Raw genomic sequence first — 22,095 nt, forward strand, 5'->3', positions numbered from 1 at the left:
AAAATTAAATAAAAAATAATTTTTTTTTTTTAAATATTAATTTATTTTTCATGTAATAACAGATGGTTCTTTTCTTCCAGTAAATTAATCAATTTTTGATAATTCAAGACCAACTTTAATAATATCTTTCAATGCTTTTTCTGTTTTCATAAAAAGTTAATCTTTAGAATATTATTCAAAATATACTCTAATAGTAGCTCCTTCAGATCCAGTACCACTAAGTCTAAAAGTAATCCTTGAACCATCAGCATAAATAAATCTTATACCCTAATTTTTACTAACACTTCCATCTACAGGATCAGTATAATTAAAAATATCAGCCTTATTGCCTTCTTGCAATCCCTTGTAAATAATTAATATAAATTTATAAATATAAGATAATAAAAAAAAAAAATAAAAAAAAAATATAATATATAATATATAAATAATATAGTAGCATATTAATATATATATATATATATAGATATAATTATATATATATATATATATATATATACATATACTTAAAAATTAATATATTTATTTTTTTATATATATTTTATATTATTTATTACATAATAAATATATAAATATTATACTAGATATATATTAATATTATATATCAATTTAATTTATATTTTTATATTTATTAAATAATTATAATATTTAATTAATAAATTTTTATTATACCTTAAAATATTCGAATTATCCTTCTAAATGTTTCATAACTTAATTAGCAGATTCAGTATCAACTGCTTCATAATCATATCTTTAATAATAATTTCTTCCAAAATTTTACCAAAATTCCTTCATGATATCTTCTACTCCAAAAAATTTCCCATTTTAAGTTTTATCGACATTTTTATCAGCTAAAATACTTAACCAGGCTAAAATAGCCCATATTCCGTCTTTTTCTCTAATATGATTAGATCCGGTACCAAAGCTTTCTTCTCCACAAATATTAATTTTTCCAGCATCCATTAAATTCCCGAAAAACTTCCATCCAGTTGGGACTTCATATATGTTTTTTATTCCCATTTTTTCAGCTACTTTATCCAAAGCACCTGATGTGGGCATAGATCTCGCTACTCCCAATATTTTACCCTCACTTCCAAACACACTAGAATAATAAGCTGTTAAAACAGCTACTGAATCAGATGGAGTAACAAAAATTTATCGTCCTAAAATCATATTTCTGTCCGCATCTCCATCACAAGCAGCTCCAAAATTAGGTATATTGGAAGGAATGGAGTTCGATTTGTGGAAAACATCTAATATTTTAACAAGTTCTTAAGCATAAGTTAAATTAGGATCAGGATGTCCACCTCCAAAATCCTCTTTAGGTTCGCAATTTAACAAACTCTTAACATCAGCGCCTAAAAGGTCTACGAATATTCTCTTAGCGTAAGGTCCAGCAATTCCATGCATTCCATCAAATTTAAACTTGAAGTCTTATCTTTAAAAAAGTTTCTTAAGATTTTCAAAATTAAACAATTTTTGCATTAAACTTATATAATGTTCAGTAGAATCAACTATTTTTACATTAAATTATTTTCTTTCTCTATCAACGTTTTAAAAAACATATTCTTTTTTTTAAGATAAATCAACCTTTTTTAAAATATAAAAATTATATATATAAAAATATATGTAATAAATGTATATATAATATATATAAATAAAAATTTGTATATCAAATATAAATAAATATATATATATATATATATATATAAATTTAATTTATATAGATATATATATAATTATTTTTATTTATTTAACATGTAAATTTTATGAAGAAATTTTATATTCGTTTATTTAAGTTGTATATTTATATATTTTTTCAGTTAAATCTTCCATAGCTGGACTTCCACTTGAAATATTAAATTTTATTCCAAAATCATTTTTAGGTCCTCCTGGATTATGTGAAGCAGTTAAAATAAAGCCTCCAATACAGTTTAGTTTTTATTCATAAGTAAGATATCTAATATATGCAGATATCGCAGGCGTAGACATTAATCCATTTTAGGCCACATGAATATGATCTACACCTTCTGCACACGCAATTCTAATAATTAAATCGATTGCTTGTTTATTAAAGTATCTTCCATCTCCTCCAACTACCAATACGTTTTCCTCTATTTTTTTTATATAATTTTTTTTAAGTTTTTTTACTTTTTAATTAATCTTATGGTAAAGCTTGAAATACACTACTAATAAAGTTTTCTAAATAGTTCTTCTCTTGTATTACAGTTACCTATATATATATAATTATATAATTTTGTTATTATTTTGATTACTTTCTTTCTTAAACCTGAGGTACCTGGTTTCTAGCCTGCAAAAGGAGCTGTTTTAACAATTTAAATTGTTATATGGTCTTAATTATTAACGGTATTTTAAGTATCCATTTTTTCAGATTAATTTATTTTTTAATATAAAATATTTTCTTTTTTATTTTTATTAAATATTAAATAAATTAAGAATAAATGATTTATTTTAATTTAAATAAAAATAAATATAAATGTATTAATTATAAGACGAAATATTATATTTTTTTAATATTAATATAATATATTATTATTTAAAATTATATTATTGTAATTATTATTATTAATTAATTATTATTTTTAATATTATTATTATTAATATTATTTATGACTTTTTTTTTTTCATTCTAATTTTAATATATCATTAGTATTATCATTATTAATTAATTTTTATTATTCTTAATTATTCATTTTCTATATTAATAAATAATCTTATATTTTTTATTTATAATTTAATAATTCTCCATTTTCTTTTTAACCTTACAATTATTCATCTATTAAATTTAATATTTAATTTATATATTAAGGCTTTAATTAAAGTATTTTTTTTTCTAAATAATTCGAAATTTATTCCAAAAAACATTATCCAAAATCTTATTTTAAAAGATTTCTATATTTTAAAAATTTATACATTTAAATAATATCTTCAGGGCTTCTCTTTTCAATTTATAAAAGTGTCTATTTTTATAAAAAATCCATTATTTATATAGGAATATCATCATATTTTCCACAATACTTATAACTTAGAAACTCAATAGCATACTAAATATCTTGAAAATAAATATTATCTTAAATAAAGTTTATTCTATTTATTAAATATTATTCAATTTTATCCTATTCTTCGAATTCAAATTTACTTAAATATTTCATTGTATCAATTAAATTCTATAATATATATATAATAATTATTAAAAAAAAGAAAAAAAATACATACAATCATATTGTATTCCGTTTATTAATTCATAATCAAATTATACATAAAAACTTGAAAATCAGGTTCTAGTTCGAAATCTTAAATTCTATGTTTTGCATGAGAAAATATTCCCAAAAGTTTACTTGTAGTATATCCATTATAAGGCAATTCATTTCTTTTAAACAAAACACTCCTTTACAAAAAATGTCCTTTAAAAATTGTCGTCTAAACTGCTTCATAAAATATTTTAGATCCCATATCTCCTTTGCCAAAAGCATAAACTATATCCACTATAGTTTTCAATTCATACTCCATAGATAAATTCCTTAAAACATAATGTTCTATTTATCCGAATATTTCAGGATTAAACCTATTTACATTAGCTAAACCTTCAGCAATTCTTTTATAATCGTTCATATTCTGATCTTATATTGTTAAATTTATTATCCTTTCGATTTTTTCATACAAATAATCTATTTCTTCTTAACTTTTCCAATTTTATATTACACTAAATCCCTCTATTGCATTTAAACTCTCCTTAAAATTTGTATACCATATGTCTTCGTTTACTTTTTCTTATAATAAATCCCATATTTCTTTGTCTAAAATCTACATATCTTTAAATACTTATGCATAACTTCCCAAATGAGGAAATTTTTCATGATTTCCAAATTCTAATCTTTCTTTTATATTTTTTAATAATTATTTAAACTCATGATTATCTTTAAATTCCTTTCCATCAAAATATAATTCGCGTAATTTTCTCAAAAAATAAATTAAGTCATTCATACTATAACTATATTAACAATCTTTTAAATGATTTAATATTACTTAAGGATTTTTTATTCCCTCAATTCCAAATTTATCTTCATGATTTTAAATTGTTTTGTAATCGTCAGTAGGTTTTAATTACTAACCTTTTTATGTATCTATTTCATTTTTATTGCTTCTGGTTATATTCACAAATTTTTAGTAGAAAAAAAAATACTTGGGTGTAATTTGATAATTTAAGGATTTTATATTAAATTTGTATTTTAATTATTTAATAATTTTGTTCATTTTTTTTATTTATTTTTTGTTATATTCAATATTTTTTTGTTTTGTTTAAGTTTTTTATTTTTTTATGTATTTTTATATTTATATAAAAATATTATTCTATTCATTATATTTATTTCTTATATAATAACTAAAATTAAATTTTATAACACATATACAAACATTAAAAAAAAAAAAAAAAAAAAAAAAAATAAGTTTATAACAATGCTATTCAATTCAATCATTTAAGAATAACGTATTACTACCAGTTATTTCAAAAACATCTCCTCTATTAATAAGATTTTACAAAATTTTACTATAAAAATTTTAATAAAATAAGTTTTATATAAAAAAAATAAAAAAAATTACTTAATTAAAACTTGTGTATGTTAAAATTATTAAAAATAATTAAAAATATCATCTTTATTAATTTATTATGTATTTTTAATTTTGCAATACTCCTTAAAAAATTAAATAATCTAAAATAAATAAAAAATATAAGAAAAATAAAAAATCTATATTTAAAATAAAAAAAAAAACCTAAGTTTATAAATCAGCCTTATAATCAACTATAATTTTATTTAACTTTTTATATATAATAAAAAAAAAAAATTAAATAAAAATATTTTTTATTATATACATTTGTTTTTACTACGTTTTATTTGTTTTCTTCAAAATTATTTGGATATTATTATTAATATTATTGTTTCTATGTTGTATCAATATTGTTATTTTTAATTTTTTTAGTATCTAATTACCCATGGGTTCTTTATAAATGTTTAGTAATAATTTCTAAATTATGTTTACTTATAATATTATAATCTTTAACTATAGTAAAATTTATTAATATTATATGTTTAATATTTTTCTTTATTTTAATTAAAGCTCTTATGTATACTTCTTTTTTTTTTTCACTTTTTTATATTTTAAAATTAATAAAAGTATATAATAAATATTAAATACTTCAAAAAATCAATTATAAATTAAGGTAATTATCCATCTTTCTATTTATCACAAAATACAATTATTTATCCGGTACAGTCTGTTATTTTACCTTATATTATTTCTTATTCATTATTATCTATAAGAGTAAATGTTCCTAGAATAATTGCTTATTCAAATTAATATCCATCTAAATTGTAAAAACTTTCATTTTATTAATTATCCATTCTTATTTTATTTATTAAATAACAATTTGAAGGAATTATAACTAAATATGAATTTTCATTCTTTTTTATATTAAATAAAATGAAATTATAAAATGGTGTTTATTTTTATAATTTTATGAATACTTTTTGTGGTGTATTTTTAATATATCCTCCCTATATACTCATTTTTAAATATTTTATTTAAATTTTTTTTTTTTTTTCTCTAAATTATTAACAAAAGAAAAATATAATAAATTAAGATTAATTTTTATAATAATGATAATAAAAAAACCTCCAAAAAAATAATAATATATATATATATATATATAAATTATATTTAAAAAATAAATATATAAATATAGATATTTATTATATACTAAGATAAATATAACATATATATAAATATTAAATAGTTTAATTTTATTTATTTAACTTTAAAAAAAATTAAATATATATATATATATATATATTTTTCTTTTTTTTCTTTTAATATTTTAACACCTCAAAATTCATTTATATCATCTAGTAACTATAACTCTTCATTATTATTATTTTTTATATTATAATTCAAATCAAAAACATCCATTATTTAAGATCTTTATTCATAAAACTTCTTTGATAAAATTTCTTCTTTTTTTAAATGCTATTTGAATGTACTCAACTTTTGTTTTAAATTGTATATTAAATCATCTTTTGCATTTAATATATTTTCTAAATTTTATATATAATTATCCACATCACTTTAAGGTTAATCAATTTCATGTAAAAGTATCATCTCCTATATATTTTAAATTTTCTTTAAAGTAAAATAATCTTAATATGTTTACTTATTTTGTCAATTCTACCATTTCATCAATATGTGATCGATGATAAGATATAACATCTTCTTCTTCAGCAAGTATATAGTTTATAAGTAATTCGTGTTTTTACGAAATTATTTAAAGATCTTCTTCATTTTTAGCTGTCCAATTTTCAATGTCTTTTATTTCTGCAGTTATTGGGTTTAAGTTTTCTAAGTTTATATTTTGTTAATTATTATTATTTATATTATTGCTTATATTAAAATTATTATTTATATTTTATAATTAATATTTTTATATTTGCAATTACTATTATTATTAATAATAATCATTATTATAATAAGATTATTATTAAATTTATTATTAATTAAAATATTGCTATTGTTATTATTATTATTGTTAAAATATATTAAAGTTGTTATTGTTATTATTATTATTTTTTTATTAATTTATTAAATATGGCTATACATTTAATATCTACTATTAATATTATTATTATTACTATTATATAATTTATTATTAGTTAATTTATTATCTTAATTATATATTATTTATATTATTATTTTCCTCATTCATGTAATTATTGTTTTTTTAATTATTTATAAATATATGTTTTTAATTAATATTATTATATTAATTTTGATCTAATAATTATTCCAATTTTTAATTTCCTTATAATTCATTAACCGTATTATTATTGTTTTTATACAACATTGTTCTAACTACATTTTCTTTTTATTTTTTTTATATTAAAAACTAATAAATATTTAATATTATATGATTTAAATACTATTTTATCTTGGAAGCATAAGTTATTTAGCTAATAAGTCTAGCCCATTTATTTATTCATTTAATTCATTTGTATTATTTTATTTTTTTAATTCTTTTACTCTATCTGAATATCTTAAAGTATTTAGTGTATGTTCACTACTACTTTAACTTGGCGAAATATTTCCAATCATAACAGTTCTACAATTACCTGTAAACGAATCTTTTAACACCTTTTTTCCATTAAATAAATTTAATATATCAATAATATATTTTTATTTTACTAAAGTTAATTTGCTTCCTCTAAAAGGAGTATAATTTTTCCCTTAATCTAATGCTCTTATACATTCTTTTAAAGCTAATAATGATTTATTAATTTCAGCACCATCTTTTCTATATATATATAAATATTTTAATTTATTTGTTAAATATAAAAAAATAAACCTTGTTTATTTATTTTAATCTATAACATCTGCACCTCTTTCGCTCCCTGCCAAATCAATAAATGAAATTTTTCCATAAGAATTACTATTTTATTCTTTTAATTAAATTTAAAGTATCGCATGTGATCTTGAACTATCATTATTTGCACTATTTTAAGCTTTAAATATATACAAACAATAAAAATTACAAAAAAAAAACTTTAATTCAAAAAATACATGTAACTCTTGAAGACATTCCATATTCTATCACTTTAAATAATTATTCAATTGTTAAAATTTTCTATTCGACTGCCCCTACAATATTTATATTTTATTTTCCATCTTCTCTTATATGCAAAAGTTATCTTTCATTTAATAAATCGAATACTTTTCCACAATAAATTTCGTAGAAAGAAACAATTATTTATAAATTAATATATTCAGGCTATATATAATTTAAAAAAAATATACATAAATATATATATATATATATATATATATATATATATTTATATAACATTTTATTATATACCCTTTTTAATGCTTAAAATATATCATATCCTGCTAATACATACATTCCTGGTACCCTGTTTTATGCATTTCCTAACATAGTATGTGTTTTTCCACTTCCTTATTATTAAAGCATTAATATTTTAATAATAAAAATATATTTAAAAAATCTACCTGTTTATCCATAAGCAAAACAAGTAACTTTTGCTTTTTAAAATGCCGCAATAACAATTGGTTAAACTACAGTTTAATATATCTTTAAATGTTATATATATTTTTATTATATAAAAATATGAAATATAAATAAATACCTATTCGTTTGAACAAGATTCTCCAAATACATAATCAAAATTAAAAAAATGTTCTTCTGTAAATTTTGTTAAATCAACTTTTTATCTTTTTTTTATTTATTTAAATGTTTATTTTATTATTATTATTTTTACTTTGTTTCTTTTACGACTACACATTAATTTGTTCTAACTTCAACAATATCAGTTTCGTTTATATTTTTTTCTTTATTATTTAAAGGTCTTTTTCTTATACAAACTTTTATTTTTGGCTCATTCGAATAATCATCGAAATAATCTTATTGCATATTCGTATTTTTAACTAAAAAATAAAATAATTTATTATTTCTTGTAATTATAAATATTTTAAAATAATTATTATATATTTATTTATTTTTTTCGATAAAGAATAAAATATATGTATGAATATATAATGAATTTGTTGATAATAGAAATATTGCTGTATTGTATATATGTATAATCAATTTATTAGATGTTTTTATAAAATTAATAAAAATTATATAAATTTGTACTGATGAAAATTATATTAAAATTTTATTTTATATTATTTAATAATATTATATTAATATAAAAATTATTAATATATAAAATAAAAAACTAAATATTAGTTTTAATTTTTGTTATTAAGATATTATTTCTTAATAAATAGTATTTATGTCAAATATTTATTAAGTTAATTATTATAAAAAATATGTTATTTTAATAAATTTATTATCTTATATATTTATTATGTTAAAATTATCAATAAATAGGTAAACTACCATATAATAAAAAGTATTTTATAAAAAATAAATATTAATTTTTAAATAAACTTTATTTTATAAATTTAAAATTTTACTTAAATAGTTATATTTTATTTATTTTTTAAATAAAAATTTGATATAATTAACTATATATTTTTTAATTTATAAAATATTATAAATATATTTTTAAAAATTTACATATTTTTTTAAAAAAGATTCTATAAAATACTAATTATTTATTTTATTTGTTTATTTTTATATTATTTTTTTCAATTTTATCTTTTTTATTTTTTCAAGTGTATACAAAGAAGTGAATACATTTATTAAAATTGAAATAATAAAATAATATAAAATTTATTTTTAATTATTAATATATAATTTAATACATATTGAATATATTAAATATATTATAAAAGATTATTAAATATTTTTTTTTATATATAAAAAAACGACTTAAAAACAAAAATATTTATTAATTACATATAAATAATATATTCGTTTTTTTAAAAAAATAAAATAAAATAAAAATATTTAAATCAAAACCACCTTTTATAAACATAAATTATAAAAATAAATATATAATTTTACCATGCGAACTTTTATTAACTATCTAATTTTAGAGTGCTATATTTATTTTTTATATTATAACTAAAAGGGCTTGAGATTTATTTACTATCATTGGAAAACTTATATTCATATTTATTAAATTTAAAATTAGTAAATGAATTACAAAAAGAAATTTATTTATTTGTATTTTTTTTATATAAAATTTATTTTAAATCAACTTTATCAAAATACTTAAATTACAAATAAATTAAAATACACATAATTACTTCTAAATAATATGCATTAAGTTTTAATTTATTTTAAGTGAAGAATTCTTATATTTTATAATCCAATTTTTATTCTGATAAAAATTAAAGAAATTAAGAATTATTTAAAATTATATTTTATAACTAAATAGAATCTTATTAATTTATATTTTTATTAATTTATTTATTTTATTCATTTAAAAATTTTATTAATACTAAATCTTCTTAATTACTTATTACTTTAATAATTTCATTATATAAAAAATCAAATGATTTTTAATTTTACCATAATTAGCTTACATTAAAATAATCAGAAAAAAAAAGTGTAAATTTTTTCATATTTTTTTAATTTTATTAAAATAACTATATATCTATTTATTTAGATTATTTTGAATCATTATAAAATCTATGTATTTATTAAATTGTTCTTACCCTTTTTTTTTTTTTTAAAAAAAAAATATATATTTCTATATTAAAAAATTATATTAATAAATACCAAGGATTTAAATCAGTTATTTAAGTGACTTAAAAAATGTATTTCTTATTTGAAATTAAAAGAGAAAAAATATTTTTATATTTACTTTCGGGACAAATTTAAATACTTTTAATAGCGTCTAATGATATTAGCTTTACTATTTTTTATTTATTTAAATCAACATAATCTAAATGATCTTTATATAAACTAACTTCTTTTTTCTTAAATACTTATTTTTTATAACAATATTTTTTCAAAACACCTTTTCTTATATAATTATCTTTTTTTATTTTTTTTAAAAAAAAGAAGAAAAAAATTTAGTAATTTACCATTTAAAAGTTTTTAATCAAAAATAAAATTTTGTTAAATATTATCATAAATATACCTATTTTAAGTTAATATATAAATAGAATTATCATTCTGATTGTACTTTTATAAATCGTTTACTTTTTCAATATTATTCAACTGTCTTTAAAATTGTTTTTTGGATTTATTATCTTTTATCTTAATAAGCAAATAATATTTTTATTATTTTTCTGTTGAATGCTAAACTAATCCTTATTAAATTATGTCAATTAAAACTTAAAAAACGAAATAGTTATTTTCTTTAATTTCTAATTATATAGAAGTTTTTTCATCCAAACAAATGGTGATTAGATTTTGATTATGTAAATTTTTATTAATTATTTTTATAAATTGAAACATATAAATAATTTATTTATAATGAAATATATAATAAACAAATATTAATTTATGTTTTTTCTTATTTATTAAATAATTATATTAATATTCTTACCATTAAAAAAAGAAGTTTTATTATTTTTTATCTTATATAACAAAAAAATATCCTTATATATTTAAATATTCTTTTTTTATTAAATATTTAATTTATTATTATAAACAAATGATTTTTCATTTTATAAAAAGCTTAATTAAATAAAATTAATATATGAAATTATTTTAAATATAAAGTTTTTGAGCGTAAAAAAATAAATATATAATATTTTTATTTTTTTTAAGAAACAAAACAAATAAAAGAAATTCTAATATAAAAAATAAGCTATATTTTTTACTTAAATAATAAAAAAAAAAAACAGATTCGAAAAAACAAAAAACAAAAAAAATTTAATAATAAATAACCCCAAAATAAAAAAGTATTTTTAATTATAATATAAAAAATAAGCAAACTAAAAATGTTTCTAAATCATTTAAAATCTTTCCCAAAAAAAGACCTTTTAATATAAAATTATATAAAAACAGAACTAAATGAAATAGATAATTTAATTGATGAAATAAATATTATATCACTACAAAACGAATAAAATGAACAAGAAATATAATAAATCTAATATCAAATAACTGATTGTAAATAAAAAATATAAGAAAAAGAAAATTAATATAAAGAAGAAAGAAAAAACTAACAAAGTTAATTAAAATAGAATTTTAATTAAAAAACAATTAAAAAAAGGACATTTTCAAGTAATGTTCCTTAAAAATTATTAATAAATAAACCTGATAATCTTACATTTAAACTCAAAATAAATTTTACGTAAAATATTGATTTAAACTATTATGAAAAATGCAGAACTTCTACTAAAGTAAGAGCTTAAATAATACATATAATAAATAATTTCACAAATGCAATTTCACCAAATATAAATTAGGAAACTTTTTTTACTTCCGCAAGAATATTAGACGATTATTTAAGAAAAATAAATAAAATACTTAAAATTTATGATTTATTAGTTTTAGTGGCAGCCTGTATTTTACTCGCATTTAAATATGAAGAAGTTTATTCGATTTCAATAGAATAAGTAACTAAATATATAGATTAGGAAATAAAAGAATAATAAATTATAGAAAAAGAAGCTGAAATACTTTCTATTTTAGATTTCTAAGTACAAGGAATGTCCTATCACTAGATTATTTTATATACTTTTTCATATTTCAATTATGAAAAAAGTATAGGTAGTTCGAAATTTCTTTATTTATATAATAAATGCCTTTACTTTTGTAAAATAATAATGTACGATATTGATTTTATAAACTCTTTTAAAAATAATGAAATATCTGCTTCAATTATATATATTAGTTTTGTTATGTATGAAAAAAAAAGAAAAAATTATTAAATAGGATTTAAAAATGTAAAAATAAAAAATATACTAATATATATAAATATATAAATATATAAATATATAAATATATATATAAATATATAATAAATAATATATATTATAAATTTTAATTTTTGTTTTTAGATTTAATAAATTATGTAACTTTTAAAAGTAAATGAAGAAGAATTGATTTATTGTAGTTAGTAAATATGGAATTTTTAATAAAATTTTAATAATAAATTTCCAGAATTTTATAATCATTAAATTTTTAATTTAAATAATTGATAATTATATTTTTTTTAAATTTTAAATATATTTATATAAAATAATTAAATATTCATAATGAATTTTTATTTAAATCATTAATATTTTATAAAAGTGTGTCAAGTTATTCCTTTATTAAAACAATAAAATATAAAATAAAAAATATAAAATAAGAAATATAAAATATAAAATAAAAAATAAAAAAAATAAAATATAAAATAAAAATAAATATAAAATATATAATATATATTTATATAATTTATATATATATATATATTATTATTTAAATTATATAATATTTACTTATGTTTTTTATATATCCATATTTTTTATTATATCATTTTCTTCATTTTTTTTATTTTTATTTATTTTTTAATTTAAATCATTATTTATTGTTTCTATTTTTTACATAATATTATTATAAGAATCTATTATTTTTATTTTTATAAAATTTAATTAAATTATATTTTTTTTATGTAAAACCTTTATTTTTAAATGTATTTAAAATTTGTTTTTATTAATTTTCTTATAAAATTTCATTTTAAACAATACATACTTTAATATAAACATATTTTTTTATATTTAATTTCTACTAATTATTTAATTATTCATATTATTTTTGAATATCTACTATTTCCTTACACAAAATAATATCTTAAAATGATTTATTTTAATCTTTTGTTTCTCTATTAATAATTTCAAAAGTTAATGTTTTCAAATTCTAACCAAAAACACATTTTTCGAAATAAAAATTCCATTAAGGATTATTTTTTTAAAATTCTATTTATGTTTAAGTATTAAGTTCTATACATTTAACATAACAATTAGGAGTTTTCTCGTTATTTAATAATTACAAATTATTTCCATTGATAATATATAATTATATTCTTATTATTTTTATTTTATAAATATATATATATATAATTACACGTATTTCTATTATTTAATTTCACTTAAATATAATTAATTATCATATAAAGAATTATTATTTACTAAAATTAATTACTCTTCAGATGTTTTAAAAGGTAATTTCTTTAAATATTCAACTTAAATATTTCCTTATATATTCTAATATTCTGTATTTATTTCGCTTGTAAATTAAAAATTATTTTCAGAAAAAGAATTTTTTATCAATAAATCAACCAAAGAAAATTGTTTTTGAGCAAGAATTTGATTATTATGAGGATTTTTTATAAAAATGAAGCTTTTTTTATTTTATAAATAATTAATAATATCTTAAGTTAATTTAATTTCGAAAAAAGCATTGCTAATATCTCCTTTTTATTAAATTTGTTAATATTATTTCCTTAAATTTTCACATTAATAGAAAATATCGAAAATAATTTCAAACTAAAAGTTAAAAAAAATATTAATATTGACCAAAATATAACCTTTTTATAATAAAAGTTTAGAAAAAAAATGTTTTTTTTAAATAAGAAAATCTTGATTTTCCTAAATATTTTCAGTATTTTTTTAAATTTAAAAATTTAAACAAATTTCAATTTCTTAATTTTTAATTTCCAAACTAAAAATATTTTCGGATATTTATTTTTCTTAATAAGCTAATTTTTTATTATTTTCTAAATTTTTTAAACATACTTAAATTTTTAAATCATTCTAAAATAAATCTATATTATCTTCAAGTTTTTATTTATCTAAACTAAATGTATGCTATGACTTCATAATTATATTTGGTTTTATGTTTTATTTTAATTTAAATATACTTGAATCTACCCAATATGCTTTTTCTCCAATTAAATTAAAGCAATAACTAATACAAGCAAAATTATTTATATTTTCTTCTGAAATTTTTTATATATTTATATTTATTAAATTTATATTATATTATATTTTTATTTTTTCTATAATTTCTTATGTATTTTTTTAATTAAGATTTTTCTCATTTTAATTATTTTTTTCTTATTTTATTTATTCTTGATCATTCTAATTTTATTATAAAAATTGTACTTATTACTAATTTTATATTTATTATTAATATTATATTTATTATTAATTTTATATTAATTATTATTATATAATTTATTAATCTTCATTATTTAAGGAATAAAGGAATTTATTAAATTATAAATAAGAAACTTCAAATATAAAACTATTATTAATATGATCTTATTCTTTTTAAATGAACAAAATTATATTAAAAGCTTCCCAAAAGCTTATTATTATTTAAAAAAGTTCAAAAATTTCTATTATTTAAATTATATTTATATTAATTTTATCTTTCCACTATTTTGAATAAAAATAATAATAATTTATTTAAAATAAAAATATACATTATTTGTTTCTAATTATTAAATAAAAATATTATATTTTAAGTTAACTTATTCTTATATATTATCTATTATATTTTAAACATACCATTATTAGTTTTCTTAATAAGAAGAGTTTATTTTTCCATATTATTCTATTTATTCTAAATAAAAAAATATTTATTCTATATTAATAAGTTATTATTGTTCATCTTATAAAAAATAAACTAATTAATTAATAATTCCATTATCAAAAAATTTAAATTCTTCATTTAAAAAATTCAGGAAATTTTATTTTTTAATAAATCCTAATTCTGAAATTTATTATAATTAATTCTAAAATTATTTAAAAGTAATATTTTACTATATTAAACTATCTTTTAAAAAAAGAAAGACTTCATTAATTTAATTAACAATTTATTACTAAAAAATAATATAAGCATTATAAGAATCCATAAAATAATTTAAAGGAAAATATTCTTTTTATTAAAAATTAAAAGCATTTGTAATTTACAAAATTAATTAAGGATTAAAATTTAAAGGTAAATTTATTAAAAAATTATGTATTTTTATTTAAGATATTTAATTATTTCTATATTCAAAAATAAATTTTCTTATTTAATTTTCAATTTTTTTTTCATTTTTTTTTATTTAATAAAATATCAAAATAAAGTTTTTTCCTAAATTATCTTCATTTATTAATATTTCTTTATTTATACTTTTTTTATTAATATTTTAAGGAAAATTTGCAGTTTAAAATTCTTTCTCATTCTTTTATTAAATATCTTCTTTTTATTAATAATCTTTATTTTCTTAGATTACTTATATTATATTTGCTTGGTTTTATTTTTATTAATACATTATTTAATATTTTCCAATTTGTTAAACACTTCCAAATAATAAAGTAGTATAAACTTTACCTATTTCTTCTTATTATTAATTACTTTTTAAAATACTTAAATAATCATCATTTAAAATAATTAATTAATTATTATTTGTTTCATAATTATTATTTAATAAACATTAATGTATTTTTCTCATATCAATTATTGTTATACCTAACAAATTTTCTTTTTAAAATTAATTTTTAGTCCAAAATTCAATAATAAAAGGAAAATTAAGCTTTTTTTTTTTTTTTAATATTTTATAAAGTTTAATATAATTTAATAAAACTTACCATTTTATGAATAGCTCTAAAATTTACTTAAAATGCTAATGTATAATTTAAATCTTAGTTATTTTCACTTTTATTAGATTATACATACTCTTAACTTCCATATATTTTAAACTTTGCAAAAAAATATATTTCTTTCTCACTAAAATTTTTAAAAACTAGTATTTTCCCTAAATGCACTAATATTTAAAATCTAAAATTTACTTTCTAATCAAAATTTCTTTTTTTTATTTATAATTTTTAAATATTTTATTATTATTATTCATTATCTAATTATATTTTATTGCTTAAATTTATATTATGTTCTTTTTTTATTTAATTTTTAATTGCTTTTTTATTTTCTAAAAAAGATATTCCTAATTTTAAAACTCCCAAGATATTTTAACTTTATTAAGAGTTATTGCTTTATTATTCAAATATTTAATTGCCATATATATTTATATAAAAAAGACCATTTAAATCTTTGTATTTTAATTTAATATAATCTATATGTAATAAGCCATATCCTAATTCATTTACAAATTTAATATCCTATTTATTAATTTATTTATATATATAATTTTATTTTTACTCTTTAAATTTCAATAGTATTCATCTTTGGTAATTCAAAAACTTTTAATTAAAACTTAAAATTCTATGTGATATATTAATTAAAGAAATTATTTTGATTTAATTTTAATTATTCAATATTAATTTCTTGATTAAATTAGAAAAATTCATCATATTTTTTTTACAATAAATTCTATTTTTTTAGATTAGAAAATATATATAAAAATTTAAATTATGTATTTAATTATTTATATACTTAAAATTATTTTCATCTATTTAAAAACATTCAGGAAAAACAATTTCCAAATAAAAATTTTTATCTTTAACTTAATTAAAAAGATCCGCATTTTAACATTCAAAACAAAAAACTTTAATTTTAATTTAATCTTTTAATTTAAGTTCATCTAAAAAATAATTTTTAGACTAATTTATATTAATTTCTTCTTAAATTAATTCTTCATTAACTTTTTTTTTAATCTCATCAATTTATTTTTCTTTAAATTTTCGAACAATTTGTTTCTCATCATGTTTTTATTAATGATATCTTTATAAATATTTACTTTCTTTTTCTTACAAATAAATTAGTTATTCTCCTATTTTATTAACTTATTCTAATTATTAATTAATAGAAAATTAAAGTTCTTCAGTTAAATTAGGCTTAATACTAATATCTACAATATTATTATTTTTATTTTCATTTTTATTAATTTTAAAGCTTTTTTTAAAGGACTTTTATTCACTTTTATAGGAGAAGAAAACATGTTTTTTCTTTTTATTAATATTTTCAGGAGGCTTTTTTAGATATTTTTAAACTTCGTAATTTTAATCAATTTTAGGTATTAATTTCTCTTCTTCTTTTCTTATTTTTTCTTTTTTTTTTTTAATTTTTTATATAATAAAATCATCTAAATTAAAATTTTTATCAAATTTAAAGTTTTTTTAATTTTTTTTTATTCAATTTCATACACTATTTTACTTATTTCAGTATTAAAATTACTTTAAATTTATAATTTTATATAACCAATTTCTTTTTTATTTAATATAACTTTATATTCTTTATATTATTCTTTTTTGAAAATGGATATTGTTTCTTAATTAATTCTTATTTATATTTTTTTAAATTTAGATAAAATAATAATAAAATAAAAATTATTTGTACAAGTGTTATTATATTAATATTTCTTAAAAAGATAAATAAGTAAAGCCTTATATTTAACCTTTTTCATCAGTAATTCTCATCTAAAGAAATTCCATATCTAATAAATATTATCTAAATTCCAAAATAGAACAGCAAATTTATGCATTATATATATGTTAATTATTAGTTTGTTGTTATTATAATTATTTTAAAATATTTATTTTATCATCTTCACCATAAAAATGAAAATAAATTATATAAAAATCATTAAAATAATCATTATTAAATAATTTAATTTCTATTAATTTAATTTAGATTTCACCATATTTTATTTAAGAATACTTCTCAATTTTCGGAGGTAAAATATTAACTAAATATTTAAATATTAAATATTAAATATTGAATATTAAATATATTATATTTATATAAATATATATATATATATATATATATATATTTATATATAGTTTTTTTTTTAAATTGTATATTTTTAAACATTTGTTATTATTATCATTAATTAATATATCACTTAAATCCATTTTATTTTATTTTTTATATATAAAAAATTGTTTCAATATTTATTTTTATTTTTTTTAAAAAAAAATTTAAATTAATAACATTCACATAAAATATAATATACATTTACAACATAATTAAATTATTAATGTATTTTTTTAAAAAAAATTCTTAATAAAAATATTATTTTATTAAAATATAATATATTAAAAATAAATATTTTATTTAAACTAAAATTATTTTTTTTCTTTTTATTTTCTAAAATCTATATTTTTTCTTATTATATATTTAATTTAAATAAATATATACTATTTTATATACATTTATTAAATAAAAATATATAATTAATAATAACCTACATTATTTTTTCATAATTAATATTAAATATTTTTCAATTTTTAAAATTAAAAATTTTTATTAATAATATTTTTTATATAATTTTTAACGTAAATACATAAAAAATTTTTATTATTATTATAAAAATAATATTCATTTTTTTTTAATATTTTTTTTATTTTAGATTTTATAATTTAATTAAAATAAAATAATATCTGAACAATATTTAATTAAATTAAAATATATTTATATTAAATAATAAATATATTAATCATATTTTATTTAATTATATCATAAATTAAATAATATAATTTATATTTTTTTTTATTTTTAAATTTAATCTGATTTAAATTAATTAAAAATAAATAATAAAAGAAATTAATTATTATTTATATTTTTTTAAAAAAAAATTGATATATTAAACATTTTAATTATAAAATATAAAAAATTAAAAATGGACTTTTCAAAATATACTAATTTTCCTAAAACTGATTATTTATATTAAGAACATAAGCATTTTCTACAATTGCCATTCATACTGGTTGCGATCCTGAAAAGTTCACGGCTCAATAAATGTCCCAATTACTTTAAGTACAACATTTGCCTAAAAGGCTCCTACTTAATTATACTCTGAATTCGATTACGGTCGTGCCGGAACTCCCACTAGAGACGCCTTTGAGAAATGTATCGCAGCCTGCGAATATGGTAAATATGCTATAGCTTTTGCCTCCGGATGTGCAGCTATGACTGGTGTAGTACACGCATTGCCTAAAGGATCTCATATATTAATATCTGACGATGTTTATGGAGGTACAAGCAGATATATGCGTCAATATGCAATAGAAAAGTTTGGTTATTAAGTTGATTTCGTAGACTTGACTAACATTGAGGTTGTAAAAAGCAACTTAAAATAAAATACAAGCATTGTTTGGATCGAAACTCCCACAAACCCTTTAATTAAGTTAGTTGATATTGAAGAATTAATAAAAAAAGTACGTCAAACACACCCAAACGTCTGGATTTTAGTGGATAATACATTCGCCACTCCTTATCTTTAAAGTCCTTTGCTTATGGGAGCCGATATAACTCTTAATTCAGTTTCTAAATACATCGGAGGTCATTCAGATATAATTATGGGAGCTATCGTTTGCAAAGATAAGACTATACATTAAAAAATATATCATGCATCTTTAAGTTTTGGAGGATGTCCTTCGCCTTTTGATTGCTATTTGGCTTTAAGAGGACTTAAAACACTAGAATGTAGAGTTAAAAATCACTGCAAAAATGCATTTTCAGTTGCTAAATTTTTAGAAGATCACCCACATGTTGAAAGTGTTATTTACCCAGGGTTAAAATCACATCCTTAGCATGAAATTGCTAAAAAATAAATGAGAGGACCAGGAGGAATGATATCTTTCAGAATTAAAGGAGGATTGAAAGAAGCTAATATATTTTTATAATCTTTTAAATTGGTTGTTTTGGCAGAATCTTTAGGAGGAGTTGAAAGTATTATATTTTTTTTATTATTTTATATTTTATTTTAATAATAATAAAAAAAAGCTTTGGTTGAACATCCAGCTTAAATGACTCATGCTAGCATCCCAGAAGATATTAGAGCTAAATTGGGAATTACTGATAATTTTATTAGAATTTCAATTGGACTTGAAGATGCTGTTGATATTATGGAAGATTTTAATTAGGCTTTGGAAAAAGCATGTGGAAAAATTTGATTTTTTTTTTTTTTAAATCGACATTTTTCTAATATCATATAAATTAGTTTTTGTTTTTTATTTTTTTGAAGACTTAATTCTTATTATTTGCTTTTGTTTTAGAAGAAATATATATATATTATTAATTTTTTTAAAAGTTAATCATTTATTATTTTTTTACGTTTATCTATCATTTTTTAATATAATAATCATATTTATTAATTAGTTTTTCTATTTTCTTTTAAATAGCAAACTGCACCTCCTGAAATTATCTAAAATATTATTAAAAAAATAGTTATAATCGAAAATAAATTACGTTTTAAACATTTAAATTTTAATATTTATATATTAACAAAGGTTCTAAAACATTTTATGTATTTCCCGTACCTAAATTACCATGTTCATTCCTTTTTGTATTTTTTTATATTTAACTAAAAAAAAAAATACCATCCCCAAACATATAAACCTTAAGAAGTTATTAAATAATTACATTCAGAACCGCATTAAATTAATTATACATTTCCTTATATTTTCTATATATAAAAATCTCATTTATGTATGTTTTTTTTATATATATTAACATACTTATATTTAATGAAATTAATTAGAATTCTCTAATTTATTATTTCCTTATTATCCTAAATCACCTCTACCTATGCAATATATTTCATTATTATCTTATTATTTATTATTTATTATTTATTATTTATTATTTATTATTAAAATTATAATAGAAATATACCTTTCAAAACTAATATATGATTCCATCCTGTACACATTTCTTTTACATTTTCATTAATTTTTATAATATTTTCATATTTAATATTTTCTCCAGTCAATTATCCATATTTATTGTCTCCCCATCTTTATTTAAAAAAAAAACATATAAAGAATGTTAAAAATAAAAACCCAAAAAGATTTCCTTCATAATCTAAAGCACAAACAAATTTGTATCCACAGGAAATTTATTTAATTTAAAAATTAATTTCTTTGTTTTCTTCAAATTAATACAAAATCTTTTTATCAATAAAACCTCCTAATTCAAAAAATTTGTTCTATCCAGTACAATAGACCTTTTATTATTTATTTTATTATTTTTCTATAATGATACTTTAGCGAAAACCACATTTTAATATATATTCGCCATTTAATTGAAAAATAAATTATGGATTTTCAAAATTTCTTTTATTATTTTCGCCTTTTCCTATTTCTCCAAATTTATTTGAGCCAAATCCATATAAATTATTATCAACTTATTTTTAAATTAAAATAAGAATAAATAAACTAAGAGAAAATTATAATATAATTACAATCTATAAGTAAAGCATGATGCCATCCACAAGAAATATTTTTTATTTTTTAATTTTCTTAAATTAGTTTAGGAATTTACAATATATTAATCTTTTTTTTTATTTAGATTATAAAAAAATAAATATTGTAAAATAATATTTATTTACTTTGTTTGAATTCTTAATAAACTCACTTTCTCCATATTTATATACTTTACCATCTATTGTTAATATTAAGCCCATCATACCATTTATTTCTAATTTTTATATTTATATTTAATCGGTTTATTCATCTATTTAAGAAACTTTAAATTCATAAATATCATCTAAATTATTTTATAAAAGTAATCCAGTACTTCCTGAGCCAGTTACCCAAATTTAAGAAAGTTTAAAATAATTTAACTGTTCCATTAAATAAAAATAGAAATTTTTATAAATAATATCTTTTTTAAAAATAATTGAATTAAATAAAACTCCTTTTTTGAGAAATTTTATATGAAGTTAT

The 22,095-nt window shown here is 15.9% G+C and overlaps 5 protein-coding genes across 5 annotated transcripts, besides 43 other annotated features; 1 reads left to right on the forward strand and 4 right to left on the reverse strand. All coding sequences in view use genetic code 6, as the record gives it.

Moving 5' to 3' along the window:
* Positions 1 to 2,414, reverse strand: IMG5_168340 (phosphoglucomutase 2, putative). The gene is made up of 5 exons (XM_004029986.1): positions 2,274 to 2,414; positions 2,149 to 2,230; positions 1,756 to 2,111; positions 670 to 1,587; positions 1 to 342 (listed from the first exon to the last, which is right to left on the reverse strand). The coding sequence occupies exons 1-5, from the start codon at positions 2,379 to 2,381 to the stop codon at positions 49 to 51; spliced, it is 1,758 nt and encodes a 585-aa protein (XP_004030034.1). The 5' UTR covers positions 2,382 to 2,414; the 3' UTR covers positions 1 to 48.
* Positions 380 to 410: a microsatellite.
* Positions 405 to 502: a microsatellite.
* Positions 1,598 to 1,644: a microsatellite.
* Positions 1,608 to 1,735: a microsatellite.
* A 131-nt stretch (positions 2,415 to 2,545) lies between the features above and the next one.
* Positions 2,546 to 2,626: a microsatellite.
* A 270-nt stretch (positions 2,627 to 2,896) lies between these two features.
* Positions 2,897 to 2,935: a microsatellite.
* Positions 2,936 to 3,174: 239 nt separating this feature from the next.
* Positions 3,175 to 3,630, reverse strand: IMG5_168350 (hypothetical protein; the record flags this gene model as incomplete). Its single annotated transcript, XM_004029987.1, has 2 exons — positions 3,175 to 3,185; positions 3,231 to 3,630. 2 exons carry the CDS (start codon positions 3,628 to 3,630, stop codon positions 3,175 to 3,177), a joined length of 411 nt encoding a protein of 136 aa, XP_004030035.1.
* A 638-nt stretch (positions 3,631 to 4,268) lies between these two features.
* IMG5_168360 (hypothetical protein) lies at positions 4,269 to 8,491 on the reverse strand (the record flags this gene model as incomplete). Its single annotated transcript, XM_004029988.1, has 14 exons — positions 4,269 to 4,564; positions 4,708 to 4,727; positions 4,789 to 4,833; positions 5,007 to 5,015; positions 5,164 to 5,477; positions 5,541 to 5,828; positions 6,224 to 6,731; positions 6,920 to 7,357; positions 7,409 to 7,565; positions 7,624 to 7,831; positions 7,919 to 8,016; positions 8,071 to 8,152; positions 8,208 to 8,292; positions 8,340 to 8,491. The coding sequence occupies 14 exons, from the start codon at positions 8,489 to 8,491 to the stop codon at positions 4,269 to 4,271; spliced, it is 2,700 nt and encodes an 899-aa protein (XP_004030036.1).
* Positions 4,305 to 4,348: a microsatellite.
* Positions 4,435 to 4,460: a microsatellite.
* Positions 4,712 to 4,782: a microsatellite.
* Positions 4,751 to 4,802: a microsatellite.
* Positions 5,702 to 5,802: a microsatellite.
* Positions 6,414 to 6,498: a microsatellite.
* Positions 6,660 to 6,718: a microsatellite.
* Positions 6,678 to 6,760: a microsatellite.
* Positions 7,850 to 7,900: a microsatellite.
* Positions 7,852 to 7,902: a microsatellite.
* A 273-nt stretch (positions 8,492 to 8,764) lies between the features above and the next one.
* Positions 8,765 to 8,795: a microsatellite.
* A 312-nt stretch (positions 8,796 to 9,107) lies between these two features.
* Positions 9,108 to 9,160: a microsatellite.
* A 755-nt stretch (positions 9,161 to 9,915) lies between these two features.
* Positions 9,916 to 9,973: a microsatellite.
* Positions 9,974 to 11,609: 1,636 nt separating this feature from the next.
* Positions 11,610 to 11,649: a microsatellite.
* An 11-nt stretch (positions 11,650 to 11,660) lies between these two features.
* Positions 11,661 to 11,694: a microsatellite.
* Positions 11,695 to 11,999: 305 nt separating this feature from the next.
* Positions 12,000 to 12,050: a microsatellite.
* Positions 12,051 to 12,389: 339 nt separating this feature from the next.
* Positions 12,390 to 12,474: a microsatellite.
* Positions 12,392 to 12,471: a microsatellite.
* Positions 12,400 to 12,466: a microsatellite.
* Positions 12,475 to 12,755: 281 nt separating the features above from the next.
* Positions 12,756 to 12,859: a microsatellite.
* Positions 12,836 to 12,911: a microsatellite.
* Positions 12,848 to 12,889: a microsatellite.
* Positions 12,848 to 12,898: a microsatellite.
* Positions 12,912 to 14,190: 1,279 nt separating the features above from the next.
* Positions 14,191 to 14,236: a microsatellite.
* A 270-nt stretch (positions 14,237 to 14,506) lies between these two features.
* Positions 14,507 to 14,546: a microsatellite.
* A 15-nt stretch (positions 14,547 to 14,561) lies between these two features.
* Positions 14,562 to 14,641: a microsatellite.
* Positions 14,581 to 14,658: a microsatellite.
* Positions 14,659 to 15,188: 530 nt separating this feature from the next.
* Positions 15,189 to 15,236: a microsatellite.
* Positions 15,237 to 15,573: 337 nt separating this feature from the next.
* Positions 15,574 to 15,615: a microsatellite.
* A 210-nt stretch (positions 15,616 to 15,825) lies between these two features.
* Positions 15,826 to 15,876: a microsatellite.
* Positions 15,877 to 18,111: 2,235 nt separating this feature from the next.
* Positions 18,112 to 18,154: a microsatellite.
* Positions 18,112 to 18,197: a microsatellite.
* Positions 18,122 to 18,205: a microsatellite.
* Positions 18,151 to 18,206: a microsatellite.
* A 269-nt stretch (positions 18,207 to 18,475) lies between these two features.
* Positions 18,476 to 18,540: a microsatellite.
* Positions 18,541 to 18,814: 274 nt separating this feature from the next.
* Positions 18,815 to 18,861: a microsatellite.
* Positions 18,862 to 19,155: 294 nt separating this feature from the next.
* Positions 19,156 to 20,412, forward strand: IMG5_168370 (hypothetical protein). The gene is made up of 2 exons (XM_004029989.1): positions 19,156 to 20,098; positions 20,153 to 20,412. The coding sequence occupies exons 1-2, from the start codon at positions 19,336 to 19,338 to the stop codon at positions 20,320 to 20,322; spliced, it is 933 nt and encodes a 310-aa protein (XP_004030037.1). The 5' UTR covers positions 19,156 to 19,335; the 3' UTR covers positions 20,323 to 20,412.
* A 98-nt stretch (positions 20,413 to 20,510) lies between these two features.
* Positions 20,511 to 22,083, reverse strand: IMG5_168380 (hypothetical protein; the record flags this gene model as incomplete). Its single annotated transcript, XM_004029990.1, has 8 exons — positions 21,759 to 22,083; positions 21,612 to 21,702; positions 21,211 to 21,553; positions 21,044 to 21,165; positions 20,887 to 20,978; positions 20,749 to 20,834; positions 20,618 to 20,708; positions 20,511 to 20,573 (listed from the first exon to the last, which is right to left on the reverse strand). The coding sequence occupies exons 1-8, from the start codon at positions 21,999 to 22,001 to the stop codon at positions 20,511 to 20,513; spliced, it is 1,131 nt and encodes a 376-aa protein (XP_004030038.1). The 5' UTR covers positions 22,002 to 22,083.
* Positions 20,972 to 21,022: a microsatellite.
* Positions 22,084 to 22,095: the final 12 nt, after the last annotated feature.

The sequence above is a fragment of the Ichthyophthirius multifiliis genome (genome assembly GCF_000220395.1).
Source record: "Ichthyophthirius multifiliis unplaced genomic scaffold scaff_1120509251248, whole genome shotgun sequence".
NCBI lineage: Eukaryota > Ciliophora > Oligohymenophorea > Hymenostomatida > Ichthyophthirius > Ichthyophthirius multifiliis.